The following is an 18,983-nucleotide window of genomic DNA, read 5'->3' on the forward strand; positions in this document are numbered from 1 at the left end:
GATTATTTGCCAAATAAAAGCACCTCATACATTTGTTTTGTAGTAAGTAATGACAATGATATTGGGAAACTTTACCCATAGGAAATAGTTCTCTCAATTGATAAAATGCACTTCAAAATCTTTGACACTGTTTTATTAATGTTAATTCAAAAACGAAAGTAATATGAAACCACGCACAACTATTAAATACCCTGTGACAATACTTAAAGTTATGAAACAGGAGCAAATTAGAAAAAACAGAAATAACACACAAATGTAATTGGGTAAGCTGAGCAAAAAAAATATACCAAATAAAGATACAAATATAAATTAAAATAAAACTGGTCTTAATAATAATTGTTTTCTAAGGTTTCTGGATTCTCTTTGGTTCTGCCCTCTTTTCTTCGACATCTTTTTTAAGTTTTAGGATTTTCCCAATCTGCATAATGTTTTTGTTTTCTAGATAATACGTGCTTTCAATATTTTATGTATGTTAAAAAATCATGACAAACTTTTATACTGCATTTTTCATAATGAAATATCTGTTTTCCAGGAACAACTTGAATTTTGTCACTGAAGAACTGAAAGATCCAAAAAAGTAATTTTTATTCCATTTCTACTATTATAACTCGTAATACTCAACAATCACCAGGCAATGAAAATATTTATGGTCTCTGCAGTTTAAAATCACCATTTCGTTTACAAAACTTACATAAAGAAACACTTGATATCATGATAGTACTTTCTCATAAGAATACTGTCATGTTTTAAAGTTTTAAATAAAAAATAAAAAAAAGTAGATTTTGAGGTAGCGTACACTGGGAGTATACAGGGGATTCTGACTTAATCTGATTTTTTACAGAAATATTCCACGTGCAATATGTATAGCCATACCCCTTGTAACGTTAGTGTACCAAGCAGTTAACGTTGGTTATTTTGCTGTTCTAACAAAGTCAGAAATCCTGGCATCAGAGGCTGTTGCTGTGGTAAATATGATTCTCTTAAACTAAGGCAAGATAAATTCCTTTCATTTTTTTAAATGGACTGCCTACTTCAAATTTCAATTTCCAATTCAACAGTCATTTTATTTCATTTTAATATAAAATAAAAGTTTTCCAAAAAGAAACACAGAAATTTCTTACGTCAATAAACAACTGCAGCATTTCATTTTCATTGGATGTCATAATAAATCAGTGTTGACACCGAAGGATCACATCATAAAATGTCTAATTGGTCCTTTATACACCTATCTGTTGTAGGGAGGCTAGGTGCTGGGTTCAATATGATTTATACACCCATCTACTGTTGTAGGAATAGGGTAGACAGGATTCTGGGTTTTATATGATTCATACATTCATCTACTGTTGTAGGAATGGGGAGGCTAGGTGCTGGGTTTAGTATGATTTTTACACCCATCTACTGTTGTAGGAAAGAGGGAGACAGGATCCTGGGTTTTATATGATTTATACACCCATCTACTGTTGTAGGAATGGGGGAGAGAGGATGCTGGGTTTTATATCATTTATAAACCCATTTACTGTTGTAGGAATGAGGGAGGCAGGATGCTGGGTTTTATATGATTCATACACCCATCTACTGTTGTATGAATGAAGGAGACAGGATCCTGGGTTTTATATGATTTATACACCCATCTACTGTTGTAGGAATGGGGGAGACAGGATGCTGGGTTTTATATGATTCATACACCCATCTACTGTTGTATGAATGAGGGAGACAGGATCCTGGGTTTTATATGATTCATACACCCATCTACTGTTGTAGGAATGGGGAGACAGGATTCTGGGTTTTATATGATTTATACACCCATCTACTGTCGTAAGAATGGGGGAGGCAGGGTGCTGGGTTTTCTATGATTTATACACCCATCTACTGTTGCAGGCATGAGGGAGGCAGGATGCCGGGTTTTATATGATTTATACACCCATCTACTGATGTAGGAATGGGGAGGCAGGATGCTGGGTGTTATATGATTTATACACCTATCTTCTACTGTTGTAGGAATGGGGAAGCAGGATGCTTGGAATTATACAGTCTGTTGTTCCTGTTTTTGTCATTTGTTCGTGTTTTGGTGCTGCTAATGGTTCATTATTTGCGAGTGGGAGGTAATTATTACATTAATTGAGGAAGAAGGAAAATCTAATGAAATAATGCTTTTAAAATATCAAATGTATTGTACAATATTATTTTTAAAAAATTGTTGCCTCATTTCAGATTGGCTTATGTCGCAGCCCGTGATGGTCATTTACCGGAGGGTTTATCATATCTACACGTGAAAAGACACACACCAATACCATCCATGATTTTTACGGTGAGTTGTGGAAAAATCATCTACCATTATTATATCCAGTTTCAACAGCTTGAATACACACTTTAAAGCACATACATATCACCAGGCTACCATTTCGTTATACAGTACTGTAGGCATTTGTTTATTGTCTCCGAATGAGAAAGGGGTACTCAGTATATTGTTTTTAAGTGTCCATACCATTAGTACGAAACAAATATTGTCGTGGCATTTATTTTCTGGAACTACATTTGCATATGATACTTACTTTTTGTTTTATGCAAAGAGTCTTAATGGGTAATGTACTATCCACAGTATACAGTAGCCACGGGTATCTTAATATGCAATGAAGTTTTATTTATTGATACATTTTCTTCCTTTTCAGACAATTACATCTTCGCTGCTGGTTATTCCATTTGACCTCGGTTCATTAATTGAAATATTCAGTTTTACTGCTTGGATTTTCTATGGTCTGACAGCATCGACATTGTTTATTCTAAGATACAGAAAAGAGTATGACAGATCAGAGTCCTATGAGGTAAGTCATTCTAGTCATCCCACGGAACAGAACCATATTATCTCAAGACATCCCAGTTAACAGAGCTCTATCATGTTAAGTCATTCCCTTTTTGTTAGGTCATTCCACAGATCAGAAAAAGCCTCATTTTATTACTTCATTTCATAGAACAGAAAAATAAAATTGTTACGTTAAGATTATATTCTTCAAAATTTGGAGCTTGGACCAGGTGCATTGTTAAGAATTGTGTTCAAATTTACGATAAAACCTAAGTTTAACATACTAGCTTGACCGACTAAGGGATTTCTTAATGTCCTTGGCTATTATTTGTTAATGAAAATCATTTATGTACTTTAGTAAGCGATACCCTCTTTCTTTATGTCGTAAAGCTGTATTCGGAAGAGGTTATTTTATGACGCTTATTTTTTTCCAATACCTTAGTCGACAGCGTTTTCATGAAAATCATGTCTGTATTATTAAAAGTAAGTGAAATTTTATATAATGATCACAGTAGCAACATGGGCATAGGAACTGGTACGGTTGGTACTGCTCCGACCGTACCAATAATTTTGATAGATACGGTATGTCGTACCAATAATTTTCACATAAAATGTTGTTTTTTTCTTTTTTACATATTACACGTTTTTTTTTATTTTCTATCTTGTTCAGAACAAAAATGACATTTTAAGATATTATGTACTTTAATAAATAGGACACCATTCACCCCAGAATTTCTGGGGGGCCTTGAGCTGCACCCTGTAAAGTAGTTTACAAGTTTTCAATGTTATACATCTGTGTACTATTTACAACACCATGTCAGTCAACATTTTGTTCTATTAAATGAAAAGTTGGGGCCCAGCGATACCCCTGACCATCTCAATTGGAAGCGTTAAAACAATTCTGAGGAGAGGTTATATAAGTTTACACTCTGTGTAAATATCTTTTAGGAAAGTTGGGTATTTATATTAGTATATATTTCATATATAATACTAATTTCGTGTGTTGTACGATTTAAAGAGAGGTGCTAGATTTGTTACCTTTAAATTTAACTATAGTCCCTTGGACACAACCGACACCTGCATATTAGAATATTCCAGTTTTACACATTCATGAATATAGATGAGTCTAAAACAGTTTAATAGGGGTGTTTATTATTACTTACAATCAAATTGATGGTTATGTGCTTCATAACTTTTTATTCCACTATTCTTTTTAATTTACTACAATAAAATGATAGACAAAAAATGTTATTGTTAAATGGTATGATACTGTCATCGTTCACAGACACTAGGTATTGTCCATAGACACTGAAAAAAAAACCAATAAAAACCCTGGCCATGGACCACAGGCTCATGGACGCCGAAATAACATTAAAGTTTCACGATTTTTGATGTAACTATAAAAAGTTAAGTTTGGTGGCAAGTTGGTGATAAATTAGTCCATTTTTACAGGTACCGTTGATAATACCTATCCTGGTTGTATTTCTGTCTGTATTGATAACAGTTTTGTCCATTTTTACAGGTACCGTTGATAATACCTATCCTGGTTGTATTACTGTCTGTATTGATCACAGTTATGTCCATTTTTACAGGTACCGTTGATAATACCTATCCTGGTTGTATTACTATCTATATACTTGGTTATGGTGCCACTAGTTTATCAACCTAAAATAGAGTATATCTACGTTTTACTGTTTATGTGTATTGGATTATTCCTGTATTTTCTTCTGGTCTACAATAAGTTTAAACTACCATTAGTGGGTAGGTATAATTTTTTTGGTAAGCTTAATCTGAGCCAACTGTATATTTATGAAAGTACAATCTTTTCTTAATATTTTACCTAATTTGCTTTAGATGATTATATTAAACCTTAACTTTATTTACAATTCTTCAAATCTTAACTGTATGTAGTAACTGTAAGAACCAACATCTTTTAATTATAAGAACATTTAATTGCAAATTGTATAGATAACAATAAGAATTGCTTTTATAGGTTCGTTGATAATAATGAAAACAAACATTAGTTGGATATTGCCTTGAATTAAACTTATGTACCAGGTTCGAACGAAAACGTATACACTTTGAAGCTATGAGCTAAGTTAATCAAACAGTTATCAACCCACAGTGGCTTTTTGCTTTTAATGAAGTTGGAACGTCCATGAGACAACACATATTTGGTCATATACAATTAAAACAGACATTACACCGTCTTGAAGAGTGCTTTTGCCCATTATATTATATAGACTATCATTTTGTTCACATAAATATTTAATTATGAAGGTGTACATATCTTTGTAGATGGAGCAACACAACTAATGCAGGTACTGGTTCAAGTCGTCCATGAAAGTGCTAAAATTGACTAAATCCTTGAACTATTTAAACCTCATTTTTTTTACCATTTATGATATACGTAGATATACCTTGTATTGCACATGGTAGAATCTATCGATGATGGATTTGGCTATCTTTTATAGAAACACCCACCGAATTGCTTATAAAGTCAAGTCCAGGGTAGACTGTTATATAGGAAGATCTAAATCCAAAAACCACTCAAAGCAAATACTTTCGAAATATAGGAAGCTAAATCGATCATCGAGAAATTCTACAATGTGCAATACAATGAATGAAGCCTCGGTGTTTAAGGCATTTTGAAATTTGCAAGTTAGTAAAATACAGAGAGTGCCAAACTCGGTAGGTTGCCATTCCGGAAATCCGTGAAATTCAACCGATGATGTCTTTTTTCTATGAAAACCTCATATCAGAAATCAACAAAGGATGAACATAAGGTTATCATATAGAGTATCTTCTTTCTACAAAGACAATGCAAAGCAAATGCACGACTGTCACGGAAAATGTGCAACATATATACTATGTAGGCTAGAGGTCTTGGTATATTGCCATTTAAAAAAGTGGAAGTGTTAATATAATTACCTTTGCCATAAAGTTTCGATTTCAAACGACTGGTGTAATATATATAAAGGTTAATATATATGCATAAAACCGAAAGAAGAATTTGTCTCCATATTTTCAAGTTCATTGGAGTAGTTCAAATGTAGACATTCATGAACACGTACAAATATTTGATAAATGTTGGAAATTTCAAGATTACAGCCTTATGGGCCTCTAGGCGCAAAGAGAATAAGTATGTATGCAAGTACACGATAAAAATCACATTTTCGTAAACTTTCGTCAACAAATGACAACTTGATCTAAATAACGTTTGTGTAAATGTACCCACAAAAAAGGCAATACACGCTCAGAATGCAATAATTAGAAATGAAACAAAAATCATTGCTTCGAAATTTAAAACATGGCAATAAGTAAGCCGTAACGAAGTTAAGCAAGTAATTCTTGCATATTATTACCAATAAGAAAAATGGTTACTGAAGCACGAAATTGAATAAGTGTATTAGACTGTTGAAAATTTCAACGATGTGATGGCAATAGTATGCCTTTATATTTTAATTAATATTAAAAAAAATGGTAACAACCCATGTTGGATTCTGCTTTTCTTTGACGTTAACTTTATATGATGTCTGGTTTCAAAGGATACAAGCCAACCTATTTTAAATAGTTTTGAGAACATTATTTATCAATCAAAGCACCGAAATGTGCTGAAACTCGGAAGTCGCTTGGCGTGCAAACTGCAAGATAGGTTCCCGATGTTAATTTTTTTAAGCAATGTGCTAGAGTGCCGGTCATGACGTGGACTAAGGTTTGAGGTGTACACAAATATCGTGAAAATGGTTATTGCATTTGTTTACGTTCTTAAGACCTTAAACTTGAAAAAGGCAGCTGATGATGTTGATTGTGACGGTTCTTGATAAAATGATTTCCATTATAATACCATTCACGGGGCATAGATAACTCCAATTAAATTGTATTGGTTATTATTTATCTTCTTACTACGCGGCCAAGCGCAAAAAATAGTTTGGCGTCTCGATCTACCAGTTCGACAATATTTAGCTGAAAATTAACACTTAAAATGTTTGAAATATCATTCATTCGGGATATCGGTGAAATATTTAAAGTTTAAAAGAGAATCACGCATTAATTTGAAGGAAGCACTGCCTCCTATGTTCTATTTTTAGTAACGGCGGCCATGTTTTTCAACGGGTCAAACATCCCCACGTCTGTTCTATGCAGAATATATCAAGGACCGTTCATACCAAGTTTGGTTCCAATTGGTCAAGTAGAGTCAGATGAGAAGATTTTTGAAAGTAATAACATTAAAAATAGCAAAAAAACCTCAAAAAGGACAATAATCCAACGAGACTTAATTGACTAAGATCTCACTAACCACTTCCGGGCCAAATTGCCACACCCCCCCCCCCCACCACCATGTCGTCCATAAACACACTGTATCTAGATGTATGCATTGTAAGTGCATTATTTGTGTGTATTCTGATTAAAAGTAGTAAAAATAAAGCTGAGAATGTGTATTTTAAAATCATACATATAATTTACTACTAAAGTGTATGAATAATGTTTAATAAATTTTTAAAGCAATTTAAAAAACTTTTATTCTTCTTCAGAAATCATTTAAAATTTTTGAATTTCACAGAGTGAAACTCAAGTTATGGTCAAAAATGTGTCAATAAAAAAATGTCCGTCCGGTTTTAAGACCCACCCGTTTAATTTCCGTTCTGGACAGCAGGCCTTCTTTTGTCTTCCAATCCCGAGCGCCATCTGTCGTCATAATGATCGTTAGCATACAATGCAACTAAGTATAATTTGACATTTCACGAATAGACATGTTTCACATCACATTACTTCAGACTACGAACTACCAATTGTGACATGTCAATCTTACGTGGTTTATTACATTGTCAAAGTTTAAAATGACGAGTTACAAAGTAAGAATATTTTTATGATTTACCAGTCTCGGAAAACGCATTACGCGGTGAGAAGTTGCAAATGAAGAATTTCAATGTACAAAATGGAAAGTTACACACTTACAAGTTACAAATTGACAATTTACGAATTTCAAATTGACAATTTACAAATCAAGAAGTTACAAATTAACAATTTACGGATTATGAATTTTGACCCCGTTGCATTGACATTCCATATGTTTACACTTGTTGGCCTTTTGTGATCTCTGAAAGTATTTTGGATTTATGTTCAACGGTCGTGTATTTATGTTTCGCCGTATTTGTTTTTTTATTTTGTTAGCATGTCATGGGATTGTATAACAAGAACAACATTCAATGCTAAACATCTTTTACCCAAATGGTCCTGACAGAATATACATGTGCACTTCTTTTTATAGATATAAATAGTTAATGTATTCATAGGTATAATACATAAGACATCAAACAAAAGGAAATAAAGTAAAGCAATATTTCACTGGTTAAAATCTAACGATAGACATGCAAAAGTGCTGATCAATGTCAAATTAAAATTACTATAACATGCATATTAAAAAACCAACAAAATGAATATAATTAAAATCTAACAGTATATAAACAGTAAGCTGAAAACAAAATATATATTATAAATGTTAGGTATCCCTTTGGCAACATCTTTTAGAAAGCATAAAAAATTTTTGAACATGCTTTTACACAGGAACGTTTTGTTTTTATATTTTTTTGCCAAGACCCACACATAATTATTGGTTATTGTTATGATAATAAGATTTGTATGTGAGATATAATACTCATTAAATTTATATTTAAATTAATACAGGTCAGAAAAAAATATTGCATGGGGAAATGACATGAAAAGTACCTTTAAAGCAATTATCTAAAAATACTATTTATAATACATGTTATGAGAAAAGGGAGCAATTAAGATCTAATCTTAATTAGAGTGATGAAAGTAATAAAAAATTGATTAGAAATGAAATCAATAAGAAAATTCAAATACCCCCTTTAACTGTGCAATTTAGATTTTTTTTTATTATAACATGTTTTTTTTTTTTTGCAGTTTAGAATTTTTCAATATAACATGGCATTGTTCATGATACTTGAGTCATGCTGTTGAGTGTAGATTAATTGATTACATTATCAAATTCGAAAATGTCTTAAGCAAAATGCATGCTTATCAAAAGTCAAAAATCATTTTTGAAAAAAAGGTGCGATATTTAACGGAACCAGAACAATAAATGATACAGTAAATATAAATTCAGTGTAGTGAGAATTTGCAGACATGTATATTGAGTTAGAAATTAGTTTCCTTATAATTCAGGCATTCTGTAACAGTTAACTTCTCTTCTAGGGCAGGATTAAAACTCGTAACTTTTTTTTATTTTCAAAACTTATTCTCGGCGGGTGTTTCTAGAAAAGCAGAGGACGCTTACCCTACCGGTGCACCTGGTCCATGCTCCCAGTTTTTAGTGGAGTCCGAGTTGCTTTGTATGTATGATTTTAGTTACTTTATGTTCTGTGTTGTACATGTCTGTTTTCCATGTCTGGTCTATGTCCCAGGATTACATTCTTTTGATAACCGCTATAACCTTGGTTCCCTTGATTACTCTTTGATTACAGCTATAACCTTGGTTCTCTTGATTACTCTTTGATTACAGCTATAACCTTGGTTTCCTTGATTACTCTTTGATTACAGCTATAACCTTGGTTCTCTTGATTACTCTTTGATTACCGCTATAACCTTGGTTCTCTTAATTACTCTTTGATTACCGCTATGACCTTGGTTCTCTTGATTACTCTCTCCTACAGATAGAACGATTTATCCAAGAAAAAACTTGCATATTGTACAATTTAGATTTTCTTAAATTTTTACTCAAACGCTGATGATGAGAGATTATTCCTTGAAACACGGGTAAAGGATATCAAAATTTGCAATGTATATGATTAGTATTTTTTGTCTTTAAAGCTGTGGAATAATTTAAAAAAAAAAATCTTATCTTGTCCATTACCGCTTTGCAAAAATATCATTATTAATGGCAGTCAAAGGAAGGTAACTCCACTTTACAGAAGACCCTATGTTGTCGTTACCCTATTGTTGGGAGAAACTGATGTATTTGGTTTCAATGCTATTGATAAGAGGTTATATGTACTCCTTGAAACACGTGTACCGAATTTGTAATATTTATATCAGTGGTACTTTGTATTAGCAAACACTGGTGGTGGACCGCTAGGACCCCGAAAGCGTTCACCAACCCAGTAGTCTGACTAACTGTTATATGATAGATTATTTATAGTTTTATAAAGTTCAAAAGTGTTTAACTTCGAGCCTTATTCGGCTAGTATTACAATTAGTAGAACTTCTATGTGCTAGATTTGGTCTCCTATTTCGATTTTCTAGGGTTTCGAATACTTCATGAATAAATTTGTTGTTTTTACCTGCGTCTAATTTGTATAAACTGTAACTCAAAAATTAAACAACCACTATTATTCAGAACTTGGCTTGTTCCTATTTCGCCTTAACTGTTAAATTTGGTAAATGTAATGATTACCATTTCACCTTATTGAACTAAGGCGAAGTGGTAACTTTTGTAAACATCTAATTAAGGGTCATATTTTACAGAATATTTAAACAAACAACTGAGTTAAGTCAAATTTATTTGAAAGGATAAATATATATACGATTTAAGATTTGTTTTATTCCATTGTCATTGCAGAATAGTAATTTGGCTTTGATTTAACCAAAATAACAAAAAGGGCAATATTCAGCTACAATTTATTTGCCTATAAAAAAAAAACTCTACTTTGCGAAAACCTATAAGTCAGTTTTCGTACAAAAATGATATCATAAGGACCATTCATGTCGAAAACCAGTAACACAATTTTAGAATAGTTCATCGTGTAGTTTTTTAATGTTAACATTATCATGAGGTACAGCATCGGAAAAAAATCTTTATCAGTCAAACTAATGGCTAAAACCGTGTAAGTATTCAATATAAAAAATGCAAAGTAATATCATACAAATACATTTTCTGCATGATGGGACAAATTTATATGATGGACACAGTTATATACTGCTGCGTGAATGAAAGCATAATGAAAGCTTCATAAGGAATTATGAAATAGTAACCTTTTTTAATCTAAAAAGTCAAGGAGTTATAAAACTGGCTCGGTTATTGGTACACCATACTGTCTCATTCATGACAGATAGTTTATATTTCATATTTCAATTTGAAAATTGTATATAAAGGAATCGTTGTTTGCAATATATGGCGTTATTTCAAACTTCCCCTCAACTAATGAAAGATATACTTCTTCATGTACTCATTTGAAATATTTCATCAATACTTCAATTTCCTAATTTACAATTTCCTAAGTTACTGGAGGCTGATATCTTTGTTATATATGTTGAAACCCTTACTTGGATCTATTTTCTTTCCATATTAGTATCACATTGACGCTTGAACATCAGGAGTCATTCAAACGTTCTAGTGACTGAAGACCTTTCTATTGGGATTACCTCGTACCGTCTGCAAAACGTTTTACATCCAATGTTTGTTATCAGAGGTAGACGTAGAAAATAATAGCAGTGATAAGACCTATACTGCTACCACACTCTCCAAAGAAGAGATTGTGAAAAACCATAAATCTGTGCTATCCTCTTTTGGTCTCTCTACCAAGGACGATGATTGTGATTTACCGTCTATGTACTGAATTCCTAAACTCACAAGAATCCATACAAACAACGTTTCATAGTTGGATCTGCAAAATGTACCACCAAACCTCTTTCAAAACTTCTATACTCACAACTGTCAAAGAGGGTCTGCAGTCCTACCACAACACTTATTACTCCCGTAGTGGTATTAATTCAATGTGGATCCTGAAAAATTCGAAAGATTTTTTGAAGACAATCAGTTCAAGACTATTATCTGAATATAATAGCATTAAAATCTATGATTTTTCAACACTGTATCCTTCTATTCCCCATACTCAGTTAAAATCCCGACTTGAAAACATTATACACCGTTGTCTTTCCAAAAAAGATGGTATACATAGATACAAATATATAGTTCTTGGTAGAGATTCCTCATACTTTGTAAGAAATAATTCCAAATCATCTTCCAAATATACAGTTTACAAAATGCTGGAATTTTTAATCGACAACATATTTGTCCAGTGTGGTGGACGCGTTTTTCAACAAACGGTCGGCATTCCAGTGGGAACAAATTGTGCTCCTTTACTTGCTGACCTATTCCTTCACACTTATGAGGCTGACTGTATAGCTGATCTGATCCGAAAGAAAGAATATCGTTCGGCTAGATCCTTTAATCTAAGTTTCCGCTATATCGATGACGTATCATCTTTAAACAATCCTAATTTCGGGGATTTGATACATTACATCAACCCCAAAGAACTTGAGATAAAGGATACTACAGACAATGTGAAGTCAGCCTCATATCTTGATCTACACTTAGAAATCGATGGTAAAGGAAAACTATTGACCAAACTTTACGACAAACGTGATGACTTTTCATTCAAAATTGTCAACTTTCCTTTCATCTGTGGCAACATCACTTCAGCACCTGCGTATGGAGGGTTATGCTGCTACAAGACTGAAGTCATCACTACAGAAGTTTAATGGTCGTCATCATGAACTCGTGGATCGTTATAGTGTATCCATCTACGCCATGAAAACTGATTTGTTCAACGTGTCATTGATTTCCTTTCCTCTTTCGTCTACCCCGGACTTGACTTTTTATGAGCAATTCGGCGGGTGATTCTAGAAAAGCAGAGGACGCTTTCCCTACCGGTGCACCTGGTCCATGCTTCCAGTTGTTAGTGGAGTCAGAGTTGCTCATTTGCTTTTGTTACTTTGTATGTATGATTTTAGTTACTTTGTGTTTTTTGTTGTGTATGTCTGTTTTCCATATCTGGTCTGTCCCTGGATTACATTCTTTTGATTACCGCTATAACCTTGGTTCCCTTGATCACTTTTTGAATAGTGTATATAAACATATCGAAAATGTGCACCGCATTTTATGAAGAAATTTGAAAAATATTTTCATATAGTTTTACTATGTTGAAAGAGTAATCAAGGGAACCGAGTTGCTCATAAAAAGTCAAGTCCGGGGTAGACAAACGTGGAAAGGAAAACTATGACCCGTAGAATAAATCAGTTTTCATGGTGCTGATGGATACACCATAACGATTCACCAGTTCATGATGACGACCATAAAACTTCCGTAGTGATGACTTCAATCTTGTAGCAACATTACCTTGTTCCAGAAGCCGATTGTTAGAGTTCTAGTTCTAGTTGAACCTAGCAGTCCTTTGAAACTTTATGGTTTGTACAGTACCTCGCTTTTGCAATCTTTGAGTCATAAAATGTAATACAATATTATTCAAACTTTGCATAGTGTTTATAAACATATTGAAGATGTGCGTCTTTATCATGGATTATATTTTGATAAATATTTTACATGCTAAACTGATCATTTTTTCCCAGCAGTATATATTATCCTGAGTACATACTTACACGTGTTGACAAACATGTTACGGTGTTACGTCTGGGCATATTATGGTGTTACGTCTGGACATGTTATGGTGTTAGGTAGTACAATACAGTTAGGTCATTTCTGAGAATTTTGTCTCATTTTGTTGAAATAAAGCTGTTTTGAGGCAGTCCGCACATAAATTTCTAGTGTGTCATAAAAAGTTTTTGAAATCCTTGGTGTGTGGAGGTTTAAGTCATTTATAAGTAATTTAGTGATTATTGTTATTAAATTCAGTAGCCATGATAACATACTGAAAAGAATATTACTGAGTTTAGTACAAATCAGGGGTGCCTTTCCAAAACTAACAGCCAATTACTATGTTTTACAAAATATCAGGCACTTAGACACTACCACAGGATGAAAGCATGCATGGAGTAGGTAGAAAAAGGGTAAAAATAATAAGACCCTTTTCGATTCATTCTCTCACAATTTTAGTTCCAAAAGTTCGTGCGAAATACGGTATTTTGAAAATCAGCCATCCGATGCTGAGGAGAGAACCTAATACGGCAGGGGACTACCATTCTTCCTTTAAATTACACTTGTTTACCATTACACATATTACATCTGTCTATGTATAAATGCATAACTACATTTAAACAATGTATCCACCAAAATTCAACTTTTAATTTGAAGTTTTACAAAATTTGACCAGGGTAACTTTGTGTGCGAGACAGTGCGCCTCAATGTAAATGTATAGTGCACCCTTACGTCTGGATATGTTATGGTGTTACGTCTGGACATGTAATGGTGTTACGTCCGGACATGTTATGGTGTTACGTCCGGACATATTATCGAACTTTTGTAAGTACTGGTACAACTGTATCAAATAAATTACTTATTACTTGCTTTCAATCGACGCATTTAGTCATCTTAAAATCATCATAACATTTTTGAGAACATATACATGTACAATTTTTACCCTAGAGGCTTAGTTTTGTACGAGTACAAATCGTTAAAACGATGTACTCGAAACTTTCAATAGTTATATTTCACTCAGTCAGAAATTTGCGCAAGCGAAATAAAGTCACAATATTTTTAGAGTAAATGTTTAATCTTAGCTCTTTTTACGTGGCCTATGACTCAAATCAAACAGATTTGTAAATGTTCTTTGTTAATGATTTATTTTTTTTTAAAGAAATTACTTATATCTGTATCATGGTAAGCAGTAACATTTACTTTCGCCGTGGGTCCACATTATTGGGCAAAAAAAAATGATGGCCTTGACAAATAAAGTATATCCATATTAAACAGTAAACAATGATTAATTCAGCGGTAACATCGAGTAAGGTGCAGAGTGTATGCATGTGTTACAGGATAATTTATGCATAATTACTCTTTTATGGCCCTTACTTAAAGTTAATGACAAGTTTAGCTTGTTTTATTAGCATACTAGTTTGAAGGAGTGACAATTAAATATGAGAGGCTAATAACTTATTAAAGGAAAAAATATAGTTATTCAGCATTAGACAACAAAGTATATGTATAGTCCATTTAAGACATTACGTATTTATTTAGTATTTTAAAAATGAACAGACAAGAGCTTAAAATGCTTAAGTTGAGTGTGTAGAAAATTTGCATTAATATCATATTTCCGTGTTTAATAGAATTTCAGTGGATATGTAATTTTGAACTTCTATTTTGATTAAATTACAAAAATTATGAAATTTGGTATTGTATGAATAATTCTACCGTAGTATAGATGACAAATGTACCATTCATTCAGTTCTCATGGATCAGCTGATTGTCTCAGCACCAAGAGTCGTGCAGCAGAAGTTTCTTCAGAATCACATATGTACGTACATTGTTTATGTTTCATGTTAGTTCATTACTTTTACTTCTCGAAAAAACTGAAACACAATCCATCCATTCTGAAACAAATATTCGTAAGATTTAATTACGTTAACATCGTTAACTAGAACATTATATTACTGAATGTAGATATATTTTAATAAACCTTTTTATACCCAACCATTTATACTAGCAAGGTTTTATGTGATACCCGACGTTTTAAGTTGACAGGTATGTGTCCGTTTATCTGCCTGTCTCTAGGGGATACTTACAATAACAGAACAAGTTTTTTTTCAAACTTAACTGTTCTTTAAAATGCAGAACATATTTGATTACAGTACAAACCAATTTGCAGTTTTGGAGTTTAATATTATGATGTAAATTATGTTATTCATCTTTTAGTGATTTTTAGATTATTACATGGGAACAGATGGAAGAATTTTCTGCCTACTCTGCACCAGAGATAGGGTAATTGTAATTGAAATCATTAATCAGTTGTAATCGATTACATTTCTCATGTAATCACTGTTATCATTAATCATTATTAGTTTAATCAATTATCCCCTGTAATCAAAATCACTTTTTGATATAAATCTCAATTGTGTCTCTGAACAATCTATTTAAGTATAATGTCCAAAAAAGGTCATTAAAGTGTTTAAATCTTTATTTTTCTTTCTCAATTTTATAATTCAATAGATTCATGTTAATCATAAAACCTGCTCGTTAGAAAAAAGAATTACAATTATCAAGAATATTCAATCTGCAAAAATATATCTTTCAAGAGGATAATGCTCATCGTTGACAATGTTTATTATATCTTTTGGCTAATAAGAGGCAAAAGGGAAGAGAAAACATCATCTGAAAAGTAACACAATTTTCTTATGAAAACTTCAATAAAGATGGTACATTTCTTCTGATGAATAGTAATGTAATTAAAAGAATCTTTCTAATTTTTTCGTCTTCTGCTATAGAAAAATGGGAAATGTCTTACATGGAGAAGATTGGAAATGTTTTCGTTTTTTTTTAATCCTATGAAAATGTATTCGATGTTCTAAAAGGAATATGCAATAACAGGACTGGTAACAACTGTATATCATATAATATGAATACATGGGAAACAAAGAAAAAGTTGAAAAAAAGACGCTCGTGTCTTTTGACATAGTTATGAATGTTCGACCAATCTGAGACAGGCGAAGTAACAAACGATTTAACGCGAGCACCTTCATTCCCAAAACAACACACTGCAATAGCAATACAAGGCACCTTGAGAGACGGAATACCTTAACCAGGGATGCTTCCTTAACCACAAGGGAGACAGTTTTCTCTTAATACTACCAACATATCTGAAAGTCAAGATTTTATTCCATTTGAATTTATAAAAAATGACGACATCCTATAGATAGCAAAAAAAAACGCGCATGAACGAACGAAGGACAATTAGATATTATGCACTAGATTTGCTTTCACCGTTGAAAGTATCAGTTTTTTAATGATCGTTTCTCAATTCTAACAGTCGAACACAGCTGTCCACAAATTTCAATAGCAATTTACTGATGCGAACTTTAGGTTCGAAACACGTGTCCTACGTGACTTAATTGTGTCAAGCTCGATATCCTTCAGCTTGATGACTTCATTTTACTATTTTTTAAGCAAGATTAAGCACATGAAGTCAGATGACTCCCCTAGCATGGACAGTCTTAGTTCAACCCACCCCCAAACGAACAAACGATTTGACGGTGCAATTGGGATTATCTCCTTCGCTGCGAGCGGTGGGCATATGGGCGCATATACATATACAAATTTTAATTTTACATGTATGCACATGTAAGTAGTCTTAACCTTTTTGAATTAGTTTGTCTGAGGGTTGGGGTTGGGTAAACTTCCACTGTAAATATAATTTATATGGTCGATGATGGATAATTTAGAGTTGATTCCTATATTTAATGTTTCTGATATGAAATTTGATTTTCCTCAAGTCAGCGTATTTTTGTTAAAGTTTTACTTCTCCTCGATTGCGACTATTTTTTAACTGATTTGACCATACTTTTGATAAACGTAGCTGATGAGACTTTAGGTCCGAAACACGTGTCCTGTGTGACTTAATTTTGATAACCTCCGGCATATCCTTGATGACTCTATTTTAATTTGTCTTTGTCCTATGGGTTGTGAATCTGGATTATTCATTAGTATTTTTTCACTATAGTTATGATAAAAATTACCGACTTTGAATCCATATTTTATGACAATTGAAATAATGGCCGGTCATTTATTTTAGATCAATGATAGAAAATGGTACATACCTAGAAGGGAAAGAGAAATTGTCTACACTTTCCCAGCTAGTCTTTATGATAAGCATTTTGATATTGTTGTCCCGGGTCATATCTTCTCTCGATATATCACCAATATCAGGGTAAGAGGGGCCATTTCTTTTCAAGCTTATGATAGAGGACTGGTTTGATGAACAACTTTCACTGTGACTTGACGGACTTGGCATTGATTTGTCTGAAATTTCAGTGGATGCCACTTCTGGTTCCGTTGCTGATCATCTGAATGGACATTGTCACTACTTGTATTATCTAGAATAGATATTCGTTTACGGAAAAGGAATCTATCTTTTAACAAGACTCTGCTGCTTTCTTCGTTTTTAAATTTTTTGCGGAAGTATAACTTTGTAACGTTTAAAATCAAAACAAGTTAGGAAGAGAATTGTGATAAATCCGGAAATATTTCAATCGGTAGTATCTCGTTTCAAATTATCACAGATTCAATACACAATAGACCCGCCATATGAACATTCATACTTCAGTTTTTCCCATGGCTATAAAAAAAAATAAGACCACCATCCCTACTCATAGGAAATTTTTGTGCACGCAAGTGCGTCGCTGCGTCAATGGTAGCTACGCCACTGCCTTCAAGTATATAACTTATCGAAGCTATGTGACAATCTGCTCTTTTTACATCGTATCAAACTTCCAGCTGGTAAGAGTGTGTCAAGTATAAGTTTACATCCAGGCAACCGTATCAGTACCAATCTACTGAGATACTGATGATCTGATGATTCTATAGACTAATATATGATATTGTCAGACCATACACTTTGTGTAATTTTACTTAAAATTACAGCAATGAAACTATTCCTCATCCCATTATAACTGTAACTAGATACTATTGCCAGTAATATTGTAGAGTTAAAAAGGAACAATAATACATTTTTACAGAAGATTTTTTTAATAAACTTGATCTAAAGATTATAGTTGCTCAAAACTACATTTTGTTCATGGTTTTTTTTATTGTATCCTGCAAAGTAGAAGGTAGGTAGTGATCATGTCGTCTACCCGTCTCCTTTTAAATCCTAAATTCTCTAAAACCAGTGAAAAGAATTACATGATGCCATTGCGCCCCTCCTATCTTGATTTTCATATTAACGATTTTTCTCATAATACAATTGAGAACCTACGACTTTGTTTTTTTCATTGAATTTTGGAGTTCCTTGATGTAAAACATCATTAGTTGACCAGGAAGGGAGGAGTGGCGTTACTTCTTATTCGCAACTTTAGCAAACTGTTGAATGGATTCAAAGCAACTTCCACGCATACTTAATAAATGATGTTATTGTGCATCTCCTTTTTTTTTGTTCTATCACTGTAAATTTCCTTTGGGGTTTCCCGATGCATAACATGGTCTTTCATTGGTTGAACGGGGACGGCATTCCAAGTTGCTTATTTACTTTTACTCCTTTGTACCTGTTATATTGTTTTTTTTTCATGTTATTTGTTGTGTGTGTCTGATTTCCCAGTATATTTTTTATCCGTGAAATATATTCTTTTGATTTCCGCGCTAATCTTGGTTCCCTTGATTTTTCTCTGTAAGCCCAAATTGAATTCATTTCGTGCAATGAAATTTTCAGACATACTTTATCACATGATACTATTGTAACCTCCTATTATGCTTACCCCCCCCCCCCATCTAAACGAG

The 18,983-nt window shown here is 33.0% G+C and overlaps 1 protein-coding gene across 2 annotated transcripts in view; it reads left to right on the forward strand.

The window, feature by feature from the left end:
• LOC148615725 (b(0,+)-type amino acid transporter 1-like) overlaps positions 1-7,318 on the forward strand; it is a 27,795-nt gene extending 20,477 nt beyond the window's left edge. For both annotated transcript variants that reach the window (XM_088582250.1, XM_088582251.1), the window contains exons 6-12: positions 533-577; positions 842-965; positions 1,999-2,102; positions 2,212-2,308; positions 2,670-2,822; positions 4,393-4,561; positions 5,099-7,318. In XM_088582250.1, the coding sequence (XP_088438376.1) occupies positions 533-577; positions 842-965; positions 1,999-2,102; positions 2,212-2,308; positions 2,670-2,822; positions 4,393-4,561; positions 5,099-5,163 (757 nt within the window). In that variant the 3' untranslated portion in view covers positions 5,164-7,318. The remainder of the gene's footprint in view (positions 1-532; positions 578-841; positions 966-1,998; positions 2,103-2,211; positions 2,309-2,669; positions 2,823-4,392; positions 4,562-5,098) is intronic.
• The last annotated feature ends 11,665 nt before the right edge of the window (positions 7,319-18,983 follow it).

Source organism: Perna viridis, chromosome 5 (genome assembly GCF_037379345.1).
Source record: "Perna viridis isolate PV_CMFRI_1.1 ecotype Kerala chromosome 5, ASM3737934v1, whole genome shotgun sequence".
Lineage (NCBI taxonomy): Eukaryota > Metazoa > Mollusca > Bivalvia > Mytilida > Mytilidae > Perna > Perna viridis.